The 20,552-nt window shown below is 43.6% G+C and overlaps 1 protein-coding gene and 1 long non-coding RNA gene across 2 annotated transcripts; one reads left to right on the forward strand and one right to left on the reverse strand.

Annotated features, from left to right (window-relative positions):
- The first annotated feature begins 255 nt into the window (after window positions 1-255).
- Window positions 256-18,593, forward strand: LOC115439678 (voltage-dependent T-type calcium channel subunit alpha-1G-like). The gene is made up of 3 exons (XM_030163560.1): window positions 256-1,706; window positions 7,856-8,025; window positions 17,311-18,593. Exons 1-3 carry the CDS (start codon window positions 1,511-1,513, stop codon window positions 18,304-18,306), a joined length of 1,362 nt encoding a protein of 453 aa, XP_030019420.1. The 5' UTR covers window positions 256-1,510; the 3' UTR covers window positions 18,307-18,593.
- LOC115439679 (uncharacterized) lies at window positions 18,577-19,305 on the reverse strand. The gene is made up of 3 exons (XR_003938283.1): window positions 19,082-19,305; window positions 18,758-18,775; window positions 18,577-18,677 (listed from the first exon to the last, which is right to left on the reverse strand). It is a non-coding gene; the product is annotated as an uncharacterized LOC115439679 (long non-coding RNA).
- Window positions 19,306-20,552: the final 1,247 nt, after the last annotated feature.

The following is a 20,552-nucleotide window of genomic DNA, read 5'->3' on the forward strand; positions in this document are numbered from 1 at the left end:
ACAGGAGTTAGTACTTGATTGCATAACCATTGTTTTTGATTACTTTTGATGATCTAATCATTATTTCCGTGACTATATATAGGTCTATATTTAAGTTAATCAATCAATCAATCAATCAATCAATCAATCAATCAGTCAGTCAGTCAGTCAGTCAGTCAATCAATCAATCAATCCAATTTTATTTATGTAGCACGAAATCATAACAAAAGTTACGTCATGACACTTTACATTTAGAGCTGGTCCAAACCAGACTCTTAACAAACCAGGAAGTGTACTGGGTCTGAGGTGAACCAGGATGTTGTATTTGGAGAAAACCGTAGCTTACATTAGCTCATTACATGTGTTTCCATCCAGCTGTTTTTATTCACATTTGCATTTGTGTATTAAAAACATAGTGGAAATACTGACCATTTTAGAAAATCAAAAGTGAGGTGGAAGGTGAGTGCAGGGAAACAGATTTCGCCAGTCATTAGCTGTCGGGGTTTGTGGTGAGCAGTACGACTGGAGTGGTCACAGATTCAATAGAAGAAACAAACAGGAATTCCCCATGACATGGAGGCAGCAGCGAAAACCACCATCAGACAAAGGCTAACTGTGGCAGAGTTTTGGACATTATATTCTCCACATCTATTAATGGTTCATGGTTAACTCGTCTGATTATCCCTGTAGGGACATTCAGTTTTTCCATTCTCCCCATCCCAATACACACACACTAGCATTAGCATGATGACGATGAAGAACATGAACATACTCTTCGTCTTTGTTAACAGCAATAATAAAAACATGCATAAAATCACAATTTCTTTTTGGCGATTTTCAGAAAATGTGGGTAAAATTTGGGATACATTTAGATGGAAACCTATTAGAAATTAGAAGTTTTCCAGTTTCAGATCCATCAGCACTAACGTGGGCTCGGTCCCCTCCAGTCCGGCAGAACACCTCAGCACCATCTTCTACCTTTAGTCGGAAACACTGGCCATAACATCCACAATTACACCGACTTGAAAACAAGGCTCATAGACACCAGCCATAGCCACACAGCCAGCCCTTTTCACATTCATACTTATACATGAGAAAATGGAAAGATTGGACCACAAAATAACTGAACTGACCTCAGTCCAGACCGTACTTGTGTTTTACTTGACCTCTGTCGAACCAATACTGAATTTACATGCAATGATTAGAGGTATAACATTGTCAATAACCAAAAAGATGACCACTTGCCTTCTACTTAAACTCCTAAATTACAGTAGATCCCACAAAACTACTGTTGTAAAGTTGAAGTCGGTCTTGTTTCTGTGATGTGTCGCAGCTGTGTGCCAGTCCACATGCAAAGATCCCGTGTGTTTCCTGTGTAAACTGACAATCGCTTCTTTGTTCACTCTGTGGTCGAGGTGTATGATCTGTGGATGTGAAAGTGTGAGTGTTGAGTTCAAGAGCAGCCTGTCCTTTCAGCTCCAGAAGGGCCCTAACACACTCTTCTGTCTTTCCCCAGTCGGAGCAGCTTGACATGGGGGAGCCGCTGAAGGAAAACCTGCTGAGTGTCAGGAAACCTGCGGTGGGACGCACACACTCCCTCCCAAATGACAGCTACATGTTCCAACCCCTGCAGCCCTTTGGCCCGTCAGCTCCGCACAGTTCAACAGAGCTTCTAGCACAGACCCAGGGGCCCCAGCACATATCGGGCTCCCACAGGGGCCAATCAGGTGATGTACAAACGGCACTCAGTACTAAAATAGGCCAACAAAATACACTGGTACCTTGACTTACGAGTGCGTCAACTTACGAGTTTTCTGAGTTAGGAGCCGGTGCTCAGTCATTTTTTTGCTTTGAGCTGCGAGTCAAAATCCAAGTTATGAGTGAACTTCAGACACACCACCGATAGTTCGACTCAACATCTGCCCATCAACAGACACAAAGCATTTCAGCACCTCCCCTCTGGACAGCGACAGCAGGCGATAATATCTGTAATACCAAATATCACCATCATCTACACATTTAAAATTACATTTGAAAAAATAACCAAAATAAAATACATTTAAATTATCGAAGTGACTATTGCCACAGTACTGTGGGACTAACTTTCTTATTTGTCTGTTACCAGGGAGCCAATCAGTGCCCTCGTTCTATCATGTGTAGACTGGTAACCTGTCACCCTGCTGCCACAGTACTGGGACAATAAACATGGCACATGCCATGGGCCTATCCAGTTACAGGAAAGGGCTAGGGTACCAGTTACCCAGTCTACACCCACACAACAATGCCCGTGGTATTTGTCTTTTGTGGATTCTAGAAGTTTTGTGTCCATACATGTATCATTTCAAGAAATGTCTGCGTCCAGGTGGAAACGGTAAAACCACATCTATATGTGGCGCTGTACACAAACACAGACAGAGCCGCAGGATAAACTAAAATCACAGAAGAATGCACTGAGCATGTGCATGAGGTTACGTCCGGGGGTTTTCTTCTTCTGGTCACATGGTACTGTGGTGTCATCGTTTCCATAAGTGGTGTCTTGCCTATCCATACGGCAACGTAAGGGCAGCGTTGTGAGATTTTTCCACTCTGGAACCCGTTCTCCAAAAATAGTTTCAGGGCACCGACAATGCCAGTGTCATGTGGACGAAAGGCCAAAACAATATTAAACTTTTGTGGATTGACCTAATTTCATTGTGGTGTGTACGCCATGTATCACCACAGTACTATGGCAACAAGAGGTTAATGACTTCATGGAACAGTATTGGCAACAAAATGTCCTTACTGCTTATTGTCACAGTACAAATGCTAACATGTCATTGGCTCTGTGGCAAAAGACAAACCGATATTTCGTGCCACAGACAACACACTGAGCTGTAGTAGGTATCAGTTATCTTTAAGTTAGAGGTGAAACTGGGGTGGGTTTTGGGGCTGGCATGGATTAATGGCATTTCAGTTCATTTCAGTGGGGAAAATTGATTTGACATACGAGTAAATTGAGTTACGAGCTCGGTCACAGAATGAAAGTGGTAAGTCCAGGTACAGCCGTACATCATTTCAGCACTGTCACCTCTATCTGTGCACAATAATCCGACTGTCATCTAGTTTACATGAGCAGTCTGGATTAGCTTCCTCTGTGCGTTACACACCTTTCATCTGGCATTCCCACTTCTCCTAGTGAGAATTTCCCACCAAAAACACTATCATCATCTGGTGTTTAGTTGCAAAAAATTAAACATGATGTGTGAGTTTGTTGTATGAGACACTGAACAATAGTCCAGCGTGGCCAGACCTACATTCACACTTCATTAAGATGTCATTTATGTCAAGAATCACAAAACAGCCAAACAAAACCCAGTCTATTCCTTGGTATATAATGGCAGTAAATGGTTCCAGACTGATCCCCAGTGCACCTCAGTGGTGCACTGAAGTGTGGAAGTCGGTCTGACTATGCAGGACTGTTGGACAGTAACAAAGGGACAAATCATGCCACAACTGCAAACCTGTACAAAACTGTATGTAACCTGTATAAACTTGTGTTTTCTTTATCACTAATGTACAAGTCTGGGTTCTTGGATGCAAAGTGTTTTTTCTAGCAGTAGCTACCTAGCATTAAATAACTTGTCACAATATTATAATGACCTGATAAACAATCTGTAATACTTGGTTCTGGCAAAGTAGTTGTGTCCTCTGGCTTCAGAGAAACATCGCACACTCCTTTAGGTTAAAGTGAATGGAAAAAAAAAAAACTAAAAAAAAAAAAAAACACACCAGAATTTAAAAATTCACACAGATTTCCTGTAGCTGTCTCTTCTTAGACCAAGTTAGACTAAATCTAAGGATGGATGAGCTGCTGCAGTTGAGGTGTCCATCTGAACAGTACAGACATCTAAGAGGGAGTAGATGTTCTACAGCTAAAGGGAAGTGATGCGGTCTTATTTCCTCTCAGGCTTCCTAAATTACAACACAAGAAAAAAGGAATTATGGGTGAAAAAAAAGATTCTCCACTGAAACTTTAAAGTTCAAAAGAACACTCAAAAACCAAGTCTTCAGAGTAAAAACTCAGTTTCATCCTTTCATTGTTCTTTTTGCAAATGCATTCGCACTCCCTTAGAAAACAAATAATTGAAAAATGCATTAATTCTTTCAAAACAGAGCTATTCAAGGCCTTTCTGGGAAATTCCTAGATTTTTTTCATATCGCAGGACGTACAGTTTATACTAGTGTGGTGACCTGTGGGGAACCACGGGTTCTAGTGGAGCTTTTATGCTGGGGAGAGCTGACTTTTGGGAGAAGATGTTAGTCTATATTTTAGAAGTACTGACACAAAAATTCTTTGGTAAATCATTCAGGACCAAGGACATTGGGATGAATCTGTGCCCTCCCTGCTGGAATGTTTTAATTGTACTTACTGGGGCATTTTTGTCCAGTCCTGTGGGGATGATGCTCTGGTGAATGTCACCAGCTCTTATGCTGCTTTCTGCAACGATATGATTATACTCTGTAAGCGGATTAAAGTGTATCCCAACAACAAGCCATGGGTCACCAAAAGCGTCAAATCCCGTCTGAATAAAAAGAAACTGGTTTTCAAAAAAGGGGCTGTCTCTGACCTTCAGTCAGGAACCAAAGACATGAAAATTGAGATTCTTAAAGCTAAACAGAGCTACAAAACCCTTCTTGAAAGCTAAATGGCTGCTAACAGTCTTGGTTGTGCCTGGAAGTGGATGAAACCATCGCAGACTTTCAAAATCCCAGAGCAGCAGCCAGATCATTTTAGACCGTTTCAGTGCAGACAGATTTGGCAAATGCTCTTAACAGTTTTTATGCCCATTTTAATTGTTCTGATTTTAGCAAGAACATTTAGGAACTGAAACAGGAACTGAAGGACACCCAGCACCTTAACATTGAACTCAGTAATGTTAGAAAGGCCTTTCGTACTGTGAAGGTGAACAAAAGCCAGGGTCTGGACAATATTAGTGGTTGCCTTATTAAATCTTTAGCCAAAGAACTCAGTCCTGGATCCAGTCCTGTATTTCAGGTTGTTTTTAACAAGTCCTTACAAACACAGCGTGTGCCCTCTGTCTGGAAACATGCTGTCGTGGTCCCTGTCCCTAAATCCAGTCGTCCAAAAGCGTTGACTGACTTCAGGCCTGTTCACCTCAGCTGTGATAAAAGTGTTTGAAAAACTTGTTAGGAATGTGATCCTGAAGGAGACTGGATCCAATGCAGTTCACGTACAGCAGTGGTTCTCAAACCTGGTCCTCGAGGACCCCTGTGCTGCATGTTTTAGACAGTTCCCTCTTCCATCACACCTGGAAACCCTCACATGGTTATCACGCTTCTGCAGAGCTTGGTGATGAGCTGATCAGGAACTGCACCAGGTGTGCTGGAGGAGGGACATGTCCAACACATTCAGGGTAGGGGTCCTCAAGCACCAGACCTGAGAAGGACTGGCATCCAGGCCCAACAGAGGAGTGGAGGACGCTACGCTGACTCTACCAAACATGATCTTTAAACCTGTGAAGAGTAAAGGGACACTTGCAAGACTTTCATTTATCAACTTCTCTGCTTTTAACACGATCCAGCGCCACATTTAAACCAAAGACTTTTAGAACAGTTTGAAATCAGCAAAAATTGGGTGGGCTGGATTTCAGACATTTTAACTGACAGGTCACAAAGAGTGAGAATAAACGGGGTTCTGTCTGACCCGGTGTTCTCCTCCACCGGTGATTAACTCCAGTCCTTGAGGGCTGGTATCCTGCATGTGTTAGATATGTCCCTCCTCCAGAACACCTGGTTCAATTAATGATCAGCTGATCATCCAGCTCTGCAGAAGCCTGATAGTGATGGAATGGCTTCCAGGTGTGATGGAAGAGGGAAACATCTAAAACATGCAGGATACCGGCCCTCGAGGACCGGCGTTGAACACCCCTGCTCTATACAAATGTGTCAGCAGATATGGAAGTCATTAAGTATGCAGATGACTCTGTCATTATCAGCTTACTCAAAGAGGGTGAAACCAGTTATGACCCAGTTAGTGATGACTTTGTGTAGTGGTGTGAGGAGTCCTACCTTCAACTGAACAGATCTAAAACACAAGATATGGTTTTGATTTCAGAAAACAAGAGTCACTTTAAAGGTCTGAAAATAGAGCAAGTGCAATCACCTTGGGACCATAATTGACGAAAAATTAAACTTTGATGAAAACTGCAAATCTGTCTGTAAACAGGGCCACCAGCGCCTTCACTGCCTCAGGAAACGTGCACACTTCCACACTGACCGAACAATCTTGACTGTTATCGCTCTTTTATTTTAAGTAAATGAAGTTTATTTATAAAGCGCTTTTCACAGATAAAAATCCCAAAGTGCTGTACATAAAATGGGTGCAATAAAAGAACATAAGAATAATTTCCTAACAGATAAAAAGGATAATCCATCAGCCAATAACTTTCCTAAAAACAATGTTCTGAGCTGCTTTTATTGAGTGTGTTGTATGTTTTTGCTCAGTGGCATGGTTCAGTCACACCTCTGTCAGTGAGATGGTCCCGTGGCCTGATTGGTCAGTCCCAGTCTTCTCCCACCTCCCTGTCCACTAAGCAGGTACAGACGATGGCTTTATCCATTCTTTATAATGACTCCCATCCTTCAGCTTCTTCCATCTGGACGGAAGTTTTTAGTCCCAAGGTGCAGGACAACGTGTTCTAGAAACAGCTTTGTTCCAGTTTCTGTCACTGAGCTCCAGAAGCAGCAGAGACAATGCCCTTTATTTTATTCTATTCTATTGTATTTATTTAGTCATTCTATTTCTTAGCTCTATTTATTATTGTGACTTTAAATTTAACAATGTTATGTTCCTATCCTGGTTTCCTGGTTCCTACCAAACTTGACCTGTTAAAAACATCTCAGTTTCTCTGAACCACAGAGATACTCACACACATGCTCTGACACCCTCCAGTATTATGGTTATATGGTTTATATATATATATATATATATATATATATATATATATATGTGTGTGTGTGTGTGTGTGTGTGTGTGTGTGTGTACACACACACACACACACACACACAGAGTGTCCCAAAAAAATGTATACACACTTTAAACAATTGTAAAGTAGGTGTTTATTAAAACTCATTTAATTTTCAAATGTAATAGAATTTCCAAACATCATTTTGTTGTTGTGTCTGTTCCTGTTCTCAGACTGACGTCTGTTCTGGTCCAGACTCTGGAAGTCTAGTGGTGTCTGGTCTGGTCAACACAGACGGTATTCAACCAAACCCCTCTGTCCAATCCACCAGTTTGTCCAGTTCACCAGACCTCACAGCACTGGACTGTTTTTATGTGGATACCTTAAAGATAATGTCTACGTTATGAGACCTGCGACAGTCACTGACCTGAGAGCAGCCACTGAACGTGAATGCACGCAAATACCAGTGGAACTGTTTGGTGATGAGTGCGATTCCATTGCTTGGCGTTGTCAGCAGAGTCTGGATATATATATATATATATATATATATATATATATATATATATATATATATATATATATGTATATGTATATGTATGTATATATTTACACACACACACACACACACATATATATATATATATATATATATATATATATATATATATATATATATATATATATATATATATATAAGAAAGTATTACAATGTGTTTTTCCAACCTGGTGCATTTGTAAACGGCTCCTCCGGTGACACCTCACTGCTCTGTGGTTGGCTTTGGTAATGACCACCTACAGGAGTGAGCAGACAGGCTTTATTTGTCATTATTTAGTCTGCTGACCTCCGCCTGTGCAGTCATTTCCCACAAACCCTCCCGCTGAAGCGTCTTCTTCCCCCGTTTCTTCTCCAGGCTCCAGCAGCTCTGTGCGTTCACAGCCGGAGGAGTTCCCCCATCAGCTTCATGTTCCCTCAGACCTGTTCAGACCCATCAGCCCCCACAGCCTGTCCGACTCAGAGGATAGACCCCGCCCACCGCCTCCACCGCGCACACACACGTTCAGCCGCACGCTCCGCAGACAGGTAACCTACGGCAACGCCACCCACCTCTGTCCGCATCCTATATTTATGTGATATCTGTTTGTGATCCGACTGTTATTCTACAGCCAGAACCACTGGTGGAGGGGTTTACTCCACTCAGTCTACACCTACTCCTAACCCCCCACTGTGAGTGCCAGGTGCAGCAGCTGAGAGGACACACACACACACACACACACAGGACAAACTGTCAATACATGGACAATAAGAGTTTGACCTTTGACCCACAGGAAATCTGCTTCAGTACCCACTGATATCATCCAATTATAGGAGGTAAAGGATAAAGAAAGAAAGAAAAAAAGAAAGAAACACATCTCAAGACACAGTCCTGTTCCTTCCCATGGTGCCTCACCTCAGAAAAATATGAGGTAGTGATGGAGATAATGTTTGAATCCTGTTTTATTTATTTCTATCAGTTACATTTATGATGTCTATCAATTTAAAAAATGTCATAGTTTGTCATAAACATAGTTTAGTTTAGGTTAGTTTAGTTTAGGTTAGTTTTAGTTTAGTTTAGTTTAGTTTAGTTTTAGTTTAGTTTAGGTTAGTTTAGTTTTAGTTTAGTTTAGTTTAGGTTAGTTTTAGTTTAGTTTTAGTTTAGTTTAGTTTAGTTTAGTTTAGTTTAGGTTCGTTTTAGTTTAGTTTAGTTTAGGTTAGTTTTAGTTTAGTTTAGTTTGGTTTAGTTTAGTTTAGTTTAGTTTAGGTTAGGTTAGTTTTAGTTTAGGTTAGTTTAGTGTAGTTTAGTTTTAGTTTAGTTTATTTGTTTTGTTGAGTTGAGTTGTTTAGTTTAGGTTAGGTTAGGTTAGTTTTAGTTTAGTTTAGTTTAGTTTATTTGTTTTGTTTTGTTTTGTTTTGTTTTGTTGAGTTGTTTAGTTTAGTTTAGTTTAGTTTAGTTGTTTTGTTGAGTTGAGTTTAGACGATAGAATGCCTTTAGTGGACCTGTCATTTTGCATGTTGTCTTAAAATAAGATCAAACTGATTTTCCTGATTTGCAAAATTATTTTTGAAATATACAGACATCATGTTTGTAATTCATACTGTGATGACACAGGGATCAAAGAATTATTTGTCATCTTCATTGATTATTGTCCATGTTTTGAATAAAATCCCATGGACGGTGGTTGAGCAGAAGGATCTGGGCTTCATCGATTTATATGAAAGCTGGTATTTATGTTCTCTAAAACCAACATCTACAGCAAAGATCATTATTTTAACAATTAAAACACTTGTGAAACATTGTCAAGAATAAGGCATTATGGTTGTTAAATGTTAATAATAATAAGTCTAATGATAATAAGGCTAATAATATGAAGTCTCATACCATTTAAAGTCTTAATGTAAATAAGTCTAATTATTGGAAAAACGTCAGAAAATGCAATGATCATGAATAGTAGTGAATTAAATTTTCTGTATAACACCTCAAATATACAGTTTACAGCTTTTAGTGCTTTAGAAAACAGAAAAGTCCAGCTGAAATATCAGATGTACATGAAAGAGGAGGGAAGGGAATAATACTGCGAAAAATACAGGACAAAAACTAAAAGATAAAATACAATAAAAACATCATCAGCTAATGACGGTCAAATGATGAATGTGATCATCATCTTCAAAACAGAAATATCAGTTCAGTGTCGTAGGTTTAAAAACAAAGAATTAAAACTATTACAACTAATAAGAACCTTCTGCTCCTTTTGTCCACTTGGTGGCACCCTTTCCCCCTCTACTCCAGGCACATACATCTAGTATGTCAAAGTGTATGTGTTCACCTGTTTATATAACATACATCTGTTTATAGAGCAAAAATAATTTAGAAATATTATGTTGGACTTTTTTAATGTCTAAAAAGACTCACACTGATCAGTATGAGAAGAGAATATGATCAGAATATGATCAGAATATAAGAATATGATCAGAATATGATCAGAATATAAGAATATGATCAGAATATTATTAGAATATTATTAGAATATGATCAGAATATGATCAGAATATTATCTCTAATACTTAATATCATCACTTATACTTAAAGCTGTCTATGACTTTCGTCACCAATTTTTTAATCATATCTGTAAAACCTGAGTCATAGCTTAAGTATCATGAACGCGTAAGTCTTTCCCTGATGATGCACCTGAATCTCTTCCCTTAAGGTGAACAGTTTTGAAGTGTACTCCACCATAAACAATCCATTTCTTTCCAAACAGAGCCGGTAAGTCACTCGGTCATTTTCAGAAGTTCGTCGTGACGTGCATTGTGGGAAGCGGAGCTCCACGCAGCTGCATTATGGCCGCAGCAGCAACAAACATGGAAACGGCTTCATTGCCTCTTGCTACTGCAGCTGCGTGGAGCTCTGCTTCTCACAGTTCACGTTGTAACGAACTTCTGAAAATGACTGAGTGACCTACCGGCTCTGTTTGGAAACAAATGGACTGTTTATGGTGGAGTAGACTTCAAAACTGTTCACCGTGAGGGAAGAGATTCAGGTACGGAAAGACTTATGGACACGTGATACTAAGGCTATGATTTTACAGATTTGATAAAACATTGGTGACAAAAGTCATCCACAGCTTTAATATAATCAGATATATTTAATATTAACACTTAGACTTAATATTATCCCTTGTGTATCATGAACCCTGGACTGTACAGCCGTGTGTGTTGTTCTAAAAGACTTTGGCTTCTGTTCCCTCCTTGTCTTTCCCTGTTTTCCCGGTTCTCTTTTGTTCTTTACCGTTTACCGTCCATATCGTATCTGTTCTGATCCTAGATCAGTCCTGACCCTGAGCTCCTGCTCAAACACAGATACTCCTGTTTCTGAAACAGCCACGAGCAGCAGATCTGAGCTCCACTGAGCCTTTCAGAAACACTGGATTCATGTTCACACACACACACACACACACACACACACACACACACACAGACACGCACGCACGCACACACACACACACACTCATAAGCTTCCCTCCTTTTTTCCTTTCTTGGTCACTCATCCTCTCAGATGTTTGTCTTCTAACCATCAGCCTCAGTGCATCCCATCGTAAACCTATCCAGCAAGGAATCAGTGGAGAATCGAGTTCCTGAATGACTCAACCTAAGCCTAACCCACTGGGTTCAACCTAAGCCTAACCCACTGGGTTCAACCTAAGCCTAACCCACTGGGTTCAACCTAAGCCTAACCCACTGGGTTCAACCTAAGCCTAACCCACTGGGTTCAGCCTAAGCCTAACCCACTGGGTTCAACCTAAGCCTAACCCACTGGGTTCAACCTAAGCCTAACCCACTGGGTTCAGCCTAAGCCTAACCCACTGGGTTCAACCTAAGCCTAACCCACTGGGTTCAACCTAAGCCTAACCCACTGGGTTCAGCCTAAGCCTAACCCACTGGGTTCAACCTAAGCCTAACCCACTGGGTTCAGCCTAAGCCTAACCCACTGGGTTCAACCTAAGCCTAACCCACTGGGTTCAGCCTAAGCCTAACCCACTGGGTTCAGCCTAAGCCTAACCCACTGGGTTCAACCTAAGCCTAACCCACTGGGTTCAGCCTAAGCCTAACCCACTGGGTTCAGCTTAAGCCTAACCCAATGGGTTCTACCTAACCCTAACCCACTGGGTTCAACCTAAGCCTAACCCACTGGGTTCAGCCTAAGCCTAACCCACTGGGTTCAACCTAAGCCTAACCCACTGGGTTCTACCTAACCCTAACCCACTGGGTTCAACCTAAGCCTAACCCCCTGGGTTCAGCCTAAGCCTAACCCAGTGGGTTCAACCTAAGCCTAACCCACTGGGTTCAACCTAAGCCTAACCCACTGGGTTCAGCCTAAGCCTAACCCAGTGGGTTCAACCTAAGCCTAACCCACTGGGTTCAGCCTAACCCTAACCCACTGGGTTCAGCCTAAGCCTAACCCAATGGGTTCAGCCTAAGCCTAACCCACTGGGTTCAACCTAAGCCTAACCCACTGGGTTCAGCCTAAGCCTAACCCACTGGGTTCAACCTAAGCCTAACCCACTGGGTTCAGCCTAAGCCTAACCCACTGGGTTCAACCTAAGCCTAACCCACTGGGTTCAACCTAAGCCTAACCCACTGGGTTCAGCCTAACCCTAACCCAGTGGGTTCAGCCTAAGCCTAACTCACTGGGTTCAACCTAAGCCTAACCCACTAGGTTCAACCTAAGCCTAACCCACTGGGTTCAGCCTAACCCTAACCCAGTGGGTTCAGCCTAAGCCTAACCCACTGGGTTCAACCTAAGCCTAACCCACTAGGTTCAACCTAAACCTAAGCCAGTGTGTTCATGAAGTCAGTAGTAGGACCCACAGTCCAGTGCACTTACTTCAGTACAAAGCACAAACTCAGGGGACTAGACGGCTCAGCCGGTGCTGTCAGTGTGCACCGGGTCATTTTGTACACATATTACTGTGGTAATAGAGCACTTAGATTTTTTATGAGTAGGTTAGTGTTTGACAGGCACTGAACTCTTAATCTGAGTACAGTCAATATTTTAAACAACCAGTTTTTGCTTAAAAACAACAGGGTAATCTCTGGAAGACATCTGTCCTCTTTTGTACCTGCTGGAGTACAGCTGTGTCCTGGTGGCTGTTAATTAGCCGGGTGTACTTCCATTTCTGGCCACTAGGTGTCTCTGTGGTCACATGTGGTGCAGTGAAATGCTTGGCTCAGAAACACTGATCTAAGTGCTGTGTCCTGAAACCCATGCAAGCCTTGTTCTGTCGTCTCCAAAGACTGGTTTTATTTAACCCACATTATTACATGATCACATTCAAGTGCTGTTAGTTTAGTGCTCCTCATCCAGGCTCAGTGAGGACAGGAGGACAGATGAGCTGGATCCACCTGGGTGCAGACTAACCCCTGCTGTTCTATTGTTAATCCATATCAGCCTGATCCCAGTCCAGGTACCAGAAAGGGTGCACATATAGATACAAAATAATACTGCTCTATCCAAACATCAGACAGGCCATTGGATTTGTCTGATATTTCTCTTTTAAAGTCCAGAATCTGTGTGTATTCTGGTGTCTCCTCTAAATGTGTCAGGCTTGTACCCCTGTCAGATCACACATTCTTGGCTGTACGGACACTCCAGCCTAACAGCCTCCATATTTAATGCCTACACACAGATACAAATGTTTCAGACCTCAGCAGAATCATGCATTGTTTATTGCGTAGATGTGGTGTCCAAAGCATGCCTGCTGAAAAATTCCATATATTGACAGAAACAGTCAAATCAGAGCCACATATTTAGAATGTGGTGTACGGACACTACTGGTGTACGGACTCTAGCAGATGTGAATGGAAATGTGTCTGAGCACATGGTGGCATCTGTGTTCCATCTGGAACTAAGTCTTCCTGGTACAGGAGGACACAAACATGTGGAACCAGTGAGAACAGTAGATCTGTAAGGCATAGAGTCCAGATCAGTGATGGAAGTATATTGGTGTACGGACACTCCAGGAATTTGGGTGAACAACGCACCATTGAAAACATGCGCTTCCACGTAAACATCCGTTTGACACATTGTTCCAAATGTTGTGCAGCATACCAGGGAGCAGAGCCACATCTGTCTAGTTGTGCAGATTTAGTCCTAATAATACTGAAAGAACAGGTTCCCATTCTATTATTCCAATTAAAGGGCTGGAAAAGAAGGGGTTAACAACAAAATGGTGGATTGTCTTAATACTGAAAATAAGAACTGATAATCAAACAGCTGTTCAACAAAAAGGATCAATACATGAAAAGCAATGGGATGTGTGTATTTGGAATAAAAAAGACACAGGAGTTGAGTAGGAATTATTTATTGTGTCACAAACATTATGGACAATCATTTTGTTCTTATAACAATCAAATTGTGCACGTTTTCACGCTCATTGGGTCGACATTTGATCAGTTTTGATCTGATTTTCTTCAAATTTGAAGGATTGACAGATCTACTAATAAGATGGACAAAGAAACATTTTGGGAATGGTTTTGGAGGATCTGTTTGGAATACTGATGAAGAACTGATACAAATATACTGGTACAGCTGGACTGGGATCAGGCCGATAACTGTGTCCACCCTCTGCCTACTGGCCTCATGTCCTCAACACTGGACAGGAGGACAGCAGGAAAACACTGATGACTTCTGTGTGTGGTCAGAGGGTCATGTGGTCTGGGTCAGAGGGTCATGTGGTCTGGGTCAGAGGGTCATGTGGTCTGGGTCAGAGTTCACAGTGTCAGGAAGTTGCTCTCACATACTGTATTCAAGGTCTGTAAAAATAAATAAAGAAATAAATTTGGCTTTTAAGTCACTGATATTTTTTTTTTTTACCATCAGGGCTTTGGAACATGTACAGGGTGTAATCCATGTTTTAGGCTTCAGTTGAATACCAAGCATCTTCTAGTTTCGTGTGACTGAAAAAACAGTCTGAATGACAGAAGTTTAACAGTGGGCCAGATGGAACTGAGTGGAAATGACTCAGTGACCCGGTGGATGTCAAAAGGGAACGACTGCCTACATGTTTCTGTTTAAACACTATGTAATCCTCATACAGTGGGTGCAGAAAGTATTCACACCCCCACTCTGTTATATTGCAGCCATTTGCTAACATCATGTAAGTTCTTTTTTTCCTCGTGAATGTCCCCACAACACCCCACTGGCAGGAAAAGAACACAGAATTTCAGACATTTTTGCAGATTTATTAAAAAAGAAAAACTGAAATATCACATGGTCACAGGTTTTCAGCCCCTTTGCTCAGTATTGAGTGGAAGCCCCTGTTTGAGCTAATACAGCCATGAGTCTTCCTGGGAATGATGCGACCAGTTTATCACAGCTGGGTTTGGGGATCCTCTGCCATTCCTCCTGGCAGATCCTGTCCAGCTCTGTCCGGTTGGATGGGGAACGTTGGTGGACAGCCATTTTCAGGTCTGTTCAGAGATGCTCAGTTGGGTTAAAGTCAGGGCTCTGGCCGTTCAAGAACAGCCAGAGTTGTTCCGAAGCCACGTCTTCATTATTTTAGCTGTGTGCTTTGGGTGACTGTGTTGGTGGAAGGTGAACCTTGGGCCCAGTCTGAGGTCCAGAGCACTCTGGAAAAGGTTTTGGTCCAGGATACCTCTGTACTTGGCCATATTCATCTTTCCCTCAATTGCAACCAGTCGTCCTGTCCCTGCAGCTGAAAAACACCCCCACAGCATGATGACCCCCACCACCACCACCACGCTTCACTGTTGGGACTGGATTGGGCAGGTGATGAGCCGGGCCTAGTTTCCTCCACACATACCATTTAGAATTAAAGCCAAAAAGCTCAGTCTGGGTCTCATCAGACCAGAGAATCTTCTTTCTCATAGTCTGGGAGTCCTTCTGCTGTTTTTGGCCAAATCTACGCCGCTTTTCATGTGTCTTGCACTGAGGAGAGGCTTCTGTCAAAGCCCCCATTGGTGGAGGGCTGCAGTGATGGTTGACTTTCTACAGTTTGCTCCCATCTTCCTGCTGCAGTTCTGGAGGTCAGCCACAGTGATCTTTGGTTTCTTCTTGACCTCTCTCACCAAGGCTCTTCTCCTCCCATATCTCAGTTTGGCCAAAAGGCCAGCTCTAAGAAGAGTTCTAGTTGTCTCAGATGTCTTCCATTTAAGGGTTATGGAGGCCACTGCGCTCCGAGGAACCTTCAGTGCAGCAGAAATTCATTTGTAACCTTGGCCAGATCTGCGCCTTGCTGCAGGTCTGTCTTTGAGCTCTTGGGGCAGTTCCTTCTGACATGTGCTCGGAGCTGTAAGATCTTACATACGCAGGTGTGGGCCTTTCCTCAGCAAGTCCAATCAGTTCAATTAAACACAGCTGGACTCCAATGAAGGTGTAGAACCATCTCAAGGATGATCTGAAGAACTGGACAGCACATACGTTAAATATAACAGTGTCACAGCAAAGGGTCTGAATACTTATGGCCACGTGATATTTCAGAGGATCTGCCAGGAGGAATGGCAGAGGATCCCCAAACCCAGGTGTGAAAAACTTCTTGCGTCATTCCCAGGAAGACTCATGGCTGTATTAGCTCAAACGGGTGCTTCCACTCAATACTGAGCTAAGAGGCTGAAAAGTTGTGACCATGTGATACTTCAGTTTTTCTTTTTTAATAAATCTGCAAAAATGTCTGCAATTCTGTTTTGGGGTGCAGTGTGTAGATTAATGAGGAAAAAATGTACTTAAAAGTTTTTTAGCAAATGGCTGCAATATAACAGAGTGAAAAATTTAAAGGGGTCTGAATATCTTCTGTACCCAACACTGAACAAGTCTAAACTAGCTGCTGTAGAAGGCAGATGGTTCTGGTCCGGTGTGGTTCTGATGTCTGGTGTCTCCCAGACTCTCCAGTCTTTTGTCTTCAGCCTTTTCTGACATAAAATGAGTCTCCTTTCTGTGACAAACGGAGTCTGTAATGGAGAATAAAGGCTACACAATCGGAACGAAAAACGTAACAGTGGTGTTGCATTCTCACTTTTAATTCCACGCTTAGACATGGTGGCATCACCACCACCAGGACCAAGCACCTGTGTAGAACCTTTCTACTTGTCTTTCTGTTTTCTCCTAGCGCCAAACACAATCACAAAACAGGAAACAGAACATGGCGAAGCAACGCACAAAAACTGACAGTTTTGCAGTTAGGGCAACTCGAAGGTCCGTCACAGGTAAATAATGGGACATGTTCTCTTGTACTGGCGCGTGCCTGTGATGTAAACTACATGACAAGAAAACACAGTTTTGCCTTTTCAACCCTGTAGACGGTGACGCGAGAGTGGAGCGTTGTTAAGATTTCCACTCTGGAAGGTGGTTTCAATTTTTTGCGTTTTCAACCCCCGTCTAAAGGAAAGGCTTATGTGATCAAATATTTTGTGGTTTTCAGCTGAGAGCGTTGTCGTGCAAACTGGGCCAAAGTCCCTGATACCACAACCCAGAGCTGATCTGACCAGGGAACCAGGTCAAAGGGTGCCAGACGGAACAAAGCTTTCATTCTGTGTCAAATTCAAATTTAATACAAATTATAAACAAAGAAAAGACTCGACGGTGTTCAGCTTTTCCAACAGATCCTGAATCCTTGTCATCGAAGGTATTTGATCTAAAATAAAACCAGAGACGCAACAAACTGAGCACACTGTGACCTTTGACCCAAACCTTTTCCATCCTCATCACCTCACTTTAACTAGTGTTCACTCTCACCCCCCCCCCCATTATTGACCATGCCCCCCTGTCTCCTCACCCATCCTCACCTCTTCCTTCCCTCCACACCCCTCCTCCAGGTGGCTGTTTCTACTGATTCTCAGGAGGCGCTGTGTTCCGATGGAGGTGAAAGCAGTGAAGGACTTCTGGATGTGGCCTCACTAGGCCTCCCTCCATCCCCCTCCTCCTCCTCTTCTCCCCCCACCCCCTCCTCCCCCTGTTCCCTCCATCAGCCTGTGGTTTGCCTGGTTCCTGCCACGCCGGGCACTTCTTCTAACCAGTCACAGCCCGGCAGCGTCCACACCCAGCACAATGAGCAGCACTGCCTCACCTCCTTCTCAGCCACGCCTCCTCCACCACCGTTACCAGCCAGGCCACTCCCACAGGAGGAGTCCTTGGCGGATCAGGAGGTGTCCCTCATCACCTGTGCAGGATTTGCCAGGAGTGATGACATCAGCAGCAGCGGCGGGCTGCGGTCGGAGGAGGCGGTTTACAGCGGGGACGGAGGCGGTTACACCACCTGCCAGGAGAGTCCCAGTCCGTGTCTGAGGCAGCTCAAAAGGTTCCACAGCGTTGACACTCACGGCCGCAGCGCTCTCCTTCCCCGGCCGAGGCCCTACTCCTGGTTGGACGATCCGCGGCGCCACTCGGTGGAGGTGTGCTCCTCGGCGGAGTCCAGCCCCCAACGCAGCTCCGCCTCCACCTCCTCCGGCTTCGTGTCCCGGGCCGACAGCCTGCAGACCTCCACTCAGACCTCGCTGCCCTCCCCACGGCGCAAGAAGAAGATGAGCCCGCCTTGCATCTCTGTGGACCCCCCCGACGGACCGGAACCTCAGTCGGGCCTCTACTCAGGTCTGGGGGGCGTGGCCCTGGGCGGACTGGGGATGGCGCCACCTCTGCCCAACAGAGACACCTGCCTGAGGCGGAGGGCGCCCTCCAGCGACTCCAAGGACTCCTTTGACCTGGGGGTGGGGGAGGGGTCAGGACAGGAGGGGGGGTCGCCAAACCCCAGCACCAACCCCAAGCTATTGACTCTTCCAAGTTTCTCCTTTGAGAAGACAAGCTCTGAGCACTGAACACACACACACACACACACACACAACACACACACACCGCAGGACGAATGACAACCTCCACACAAACAAACCCACGATGCACCACCATGTGTATCTGTGACGGTGATAGTTGTAGTAATAATGCTGTAGAGAGTAATAATGGTCAAACTACAACCAACAGTAAGAGCTCCTCAGTCTGGAGGAGCGCAGTACTGTAGTAGTGTGAGCATCCCTCGTCTGTGTGTTGTTACTGCCAAACCACAGGAGAACCCAACACTCCTGGGACTAATGTTCCACATCTGCATCTGCCACAAGGCTGCAGGCTGACCCCACACCCTCTGGAGGGGCATCGGGACTGGGGGTATCTGGGGGACCTGGGATATGTGGGGTATCTGATGTACCTGGGGCATCTAGGGTACCTGGGGTATCCGAGGTACCTGGGGTATCTGGAGTACCTGGGTATCTGGGATACCTGATGTATCCTGGGTACCTGAGGTATCTGAGGTATCTGGGGTATGTGGGGTATCTGGAGTACCTGGGGTATCTGAGTTATCTGGAGTACCTGGGGTATCTGGGGTATGTGGGGTACCTGGGGTATGTGGGGTACCTGGGGTATCTGGAGTACCTGGGGTTTGTGGGGTATCTGGGGTATCTGAGGTATCTGGAGTACCTGGGGTATGTGGGGTATATGGGGTATGTGGGGTACCTGGGGTAAGTGGGGTATGTGGGGTACCTGGGGTATGTGGGGTACCTGGGGTATGTGGGGTATCTGGAGTACCTGGGGTATGTGGGGTACCTGGGGTATGTGGGGTACCTGGGGTATGTGGGGTATCTGGGGTATCTGAACTACCTGCTGTTGCACTGGGTGAAGTGGGCCTGGTCGGTGCAGGTACAAAGCAATATGAACGTTTTAGAGACACTATTTTCTTAAATTATTGGGCCATAGTGTTTGTACAGGATGTTGTTTTTTATTTTCATTCTGTTCTTTTATGTCTTTTGTTGTGATTTTCTTTTTTTGTCAAAATGATTTGTCTTTTTTTCACTGTAGAATATTTCTAGCTTTCTTGATTTACTGAGGAAAGTGAACGTTTTTCAAAGTGCTGAAAACCATGTATTTGTAGGAATAATATATAAATATATATATATAAAAAAAGTCATTAAACAGAGCTTGGATTTTTAAACACACGCCTTTGACCTTCATGGTTTGATTTATTGTAGAACCAGGACGTTGGAGTTCATTTATTCATTCTTTGTCTGAATCAGTTGACATTCTGATTATCCATGATGGGAAATGTTTGACAAAAACATTTTACAAATGATTGATGAAGTCGTCCTTTCTACTTGACATTTAGCTTGACTTCTAATCCAAACCTTCATGTTTAACAGTTTATGTGTGCACATACAAAAAGCAGCATAATTGAATTCCATTTGAGCTCCACATTGTTTATGTGTGACTGAAGTATGAGTCCGGACATTCAGGCTCAGACAGACGCTTCCCTTCGCTCATCACCGTTCACTGCCTTTGGCTATTATTAAAGAAAGACTCATCACTAGTGCAGCTGATTTTTGCAGCTACACCAGGTGAGCAGCACATCTGTCCTCTGACTGACTGTGTTTCCAGAAATGTCATTCCCACAACGTCAAGAAAACATTTACAACAGGTTGAAATTTTCGGTGTGAGTCACTGGACTGGAAATGACAGTTTACAGATAAAGTTGTATGTTTAACTGAAGTACTTCATACATTCAGTTACCATGTACTATTAATTAGTGTCAGCTGCTCGTCTGTCAGACAGTCGAAGCTCACTGTCGGCTTACACACACAAAAACAGTCCAGTTCTTTCAACATAAATTCGTTCTCCGTTCTTTTTTCAGAAAATGCTCAGTGACCTTATCGTACACAGTAAACAAGTAAACGTGTCCCTTCAGTCCAGTGTACCAGTTAGTCCAGTGCTTGTGTTTTCTTCCAGGTCAGTAAATGAACAGTTCATTTGGTTTCTGTGATTCCACAGCAGAATGTGTGATGGTATTAAACTGAACTGTGTCAGTGAAGGAGCAGATCTGAAAACAGCTGTCAATCAAACCGCATTCAGCCTTCGGACCCGTCCTCCGATCAGCACGTGGAAGCCCGGCGTCCGGAACCAGTTCTGAATAAGCAGATCTGAGAAAGTTTATTCAGAACCAGCGCAGAACTGGTCTTCTGAGGTCCGTCTGATGGTCTGAGGTCTGGTAGCTGATGAAAAGCCTGGAGCTTGGAGGTCCCTACTG

Source organism: Sphaeramia orbicularis, chromosome 19 (genome assembly GCF_902148855.1).
Source record: "Sphaeramia orbicularis chromosome 19, fSphaOr1.1, whole genome shotgun sequence".
NCBI classification, from domain to species: domain Eukaryota; kingdom Metazoa; phylum Chordata; class Actinopteri; order Kurtiformes; family Apogonidae; genus Sphaeramia; species Sphaeramia orbicularis.

Bases quoted from the DNA above. Each gene is read 5' to 3' on its own strand.
- LOC115439678 (XM_030163560.1), top strand. From the start codon at position 1,511: ATGGGGGAGCCGCTGAAGGAAAACCTGCTGAGTGTCAGGAAACCTGCG. The intron at 1,707-7,855 runs GTGATGTACAAA...TTTCTTCTCCAG, and splicing joins CTCCCACAGGGGCCAATCAG to GCTCCAGCAGCTCTGTGCGT. The intron at 8,026-17,310 runs GTAACCTACGGC...CCCCTCCTCCAG, and splicing joins GCCGCACGCTCCGCAGACAG to GTGGCTGTTTCTACTGATTC.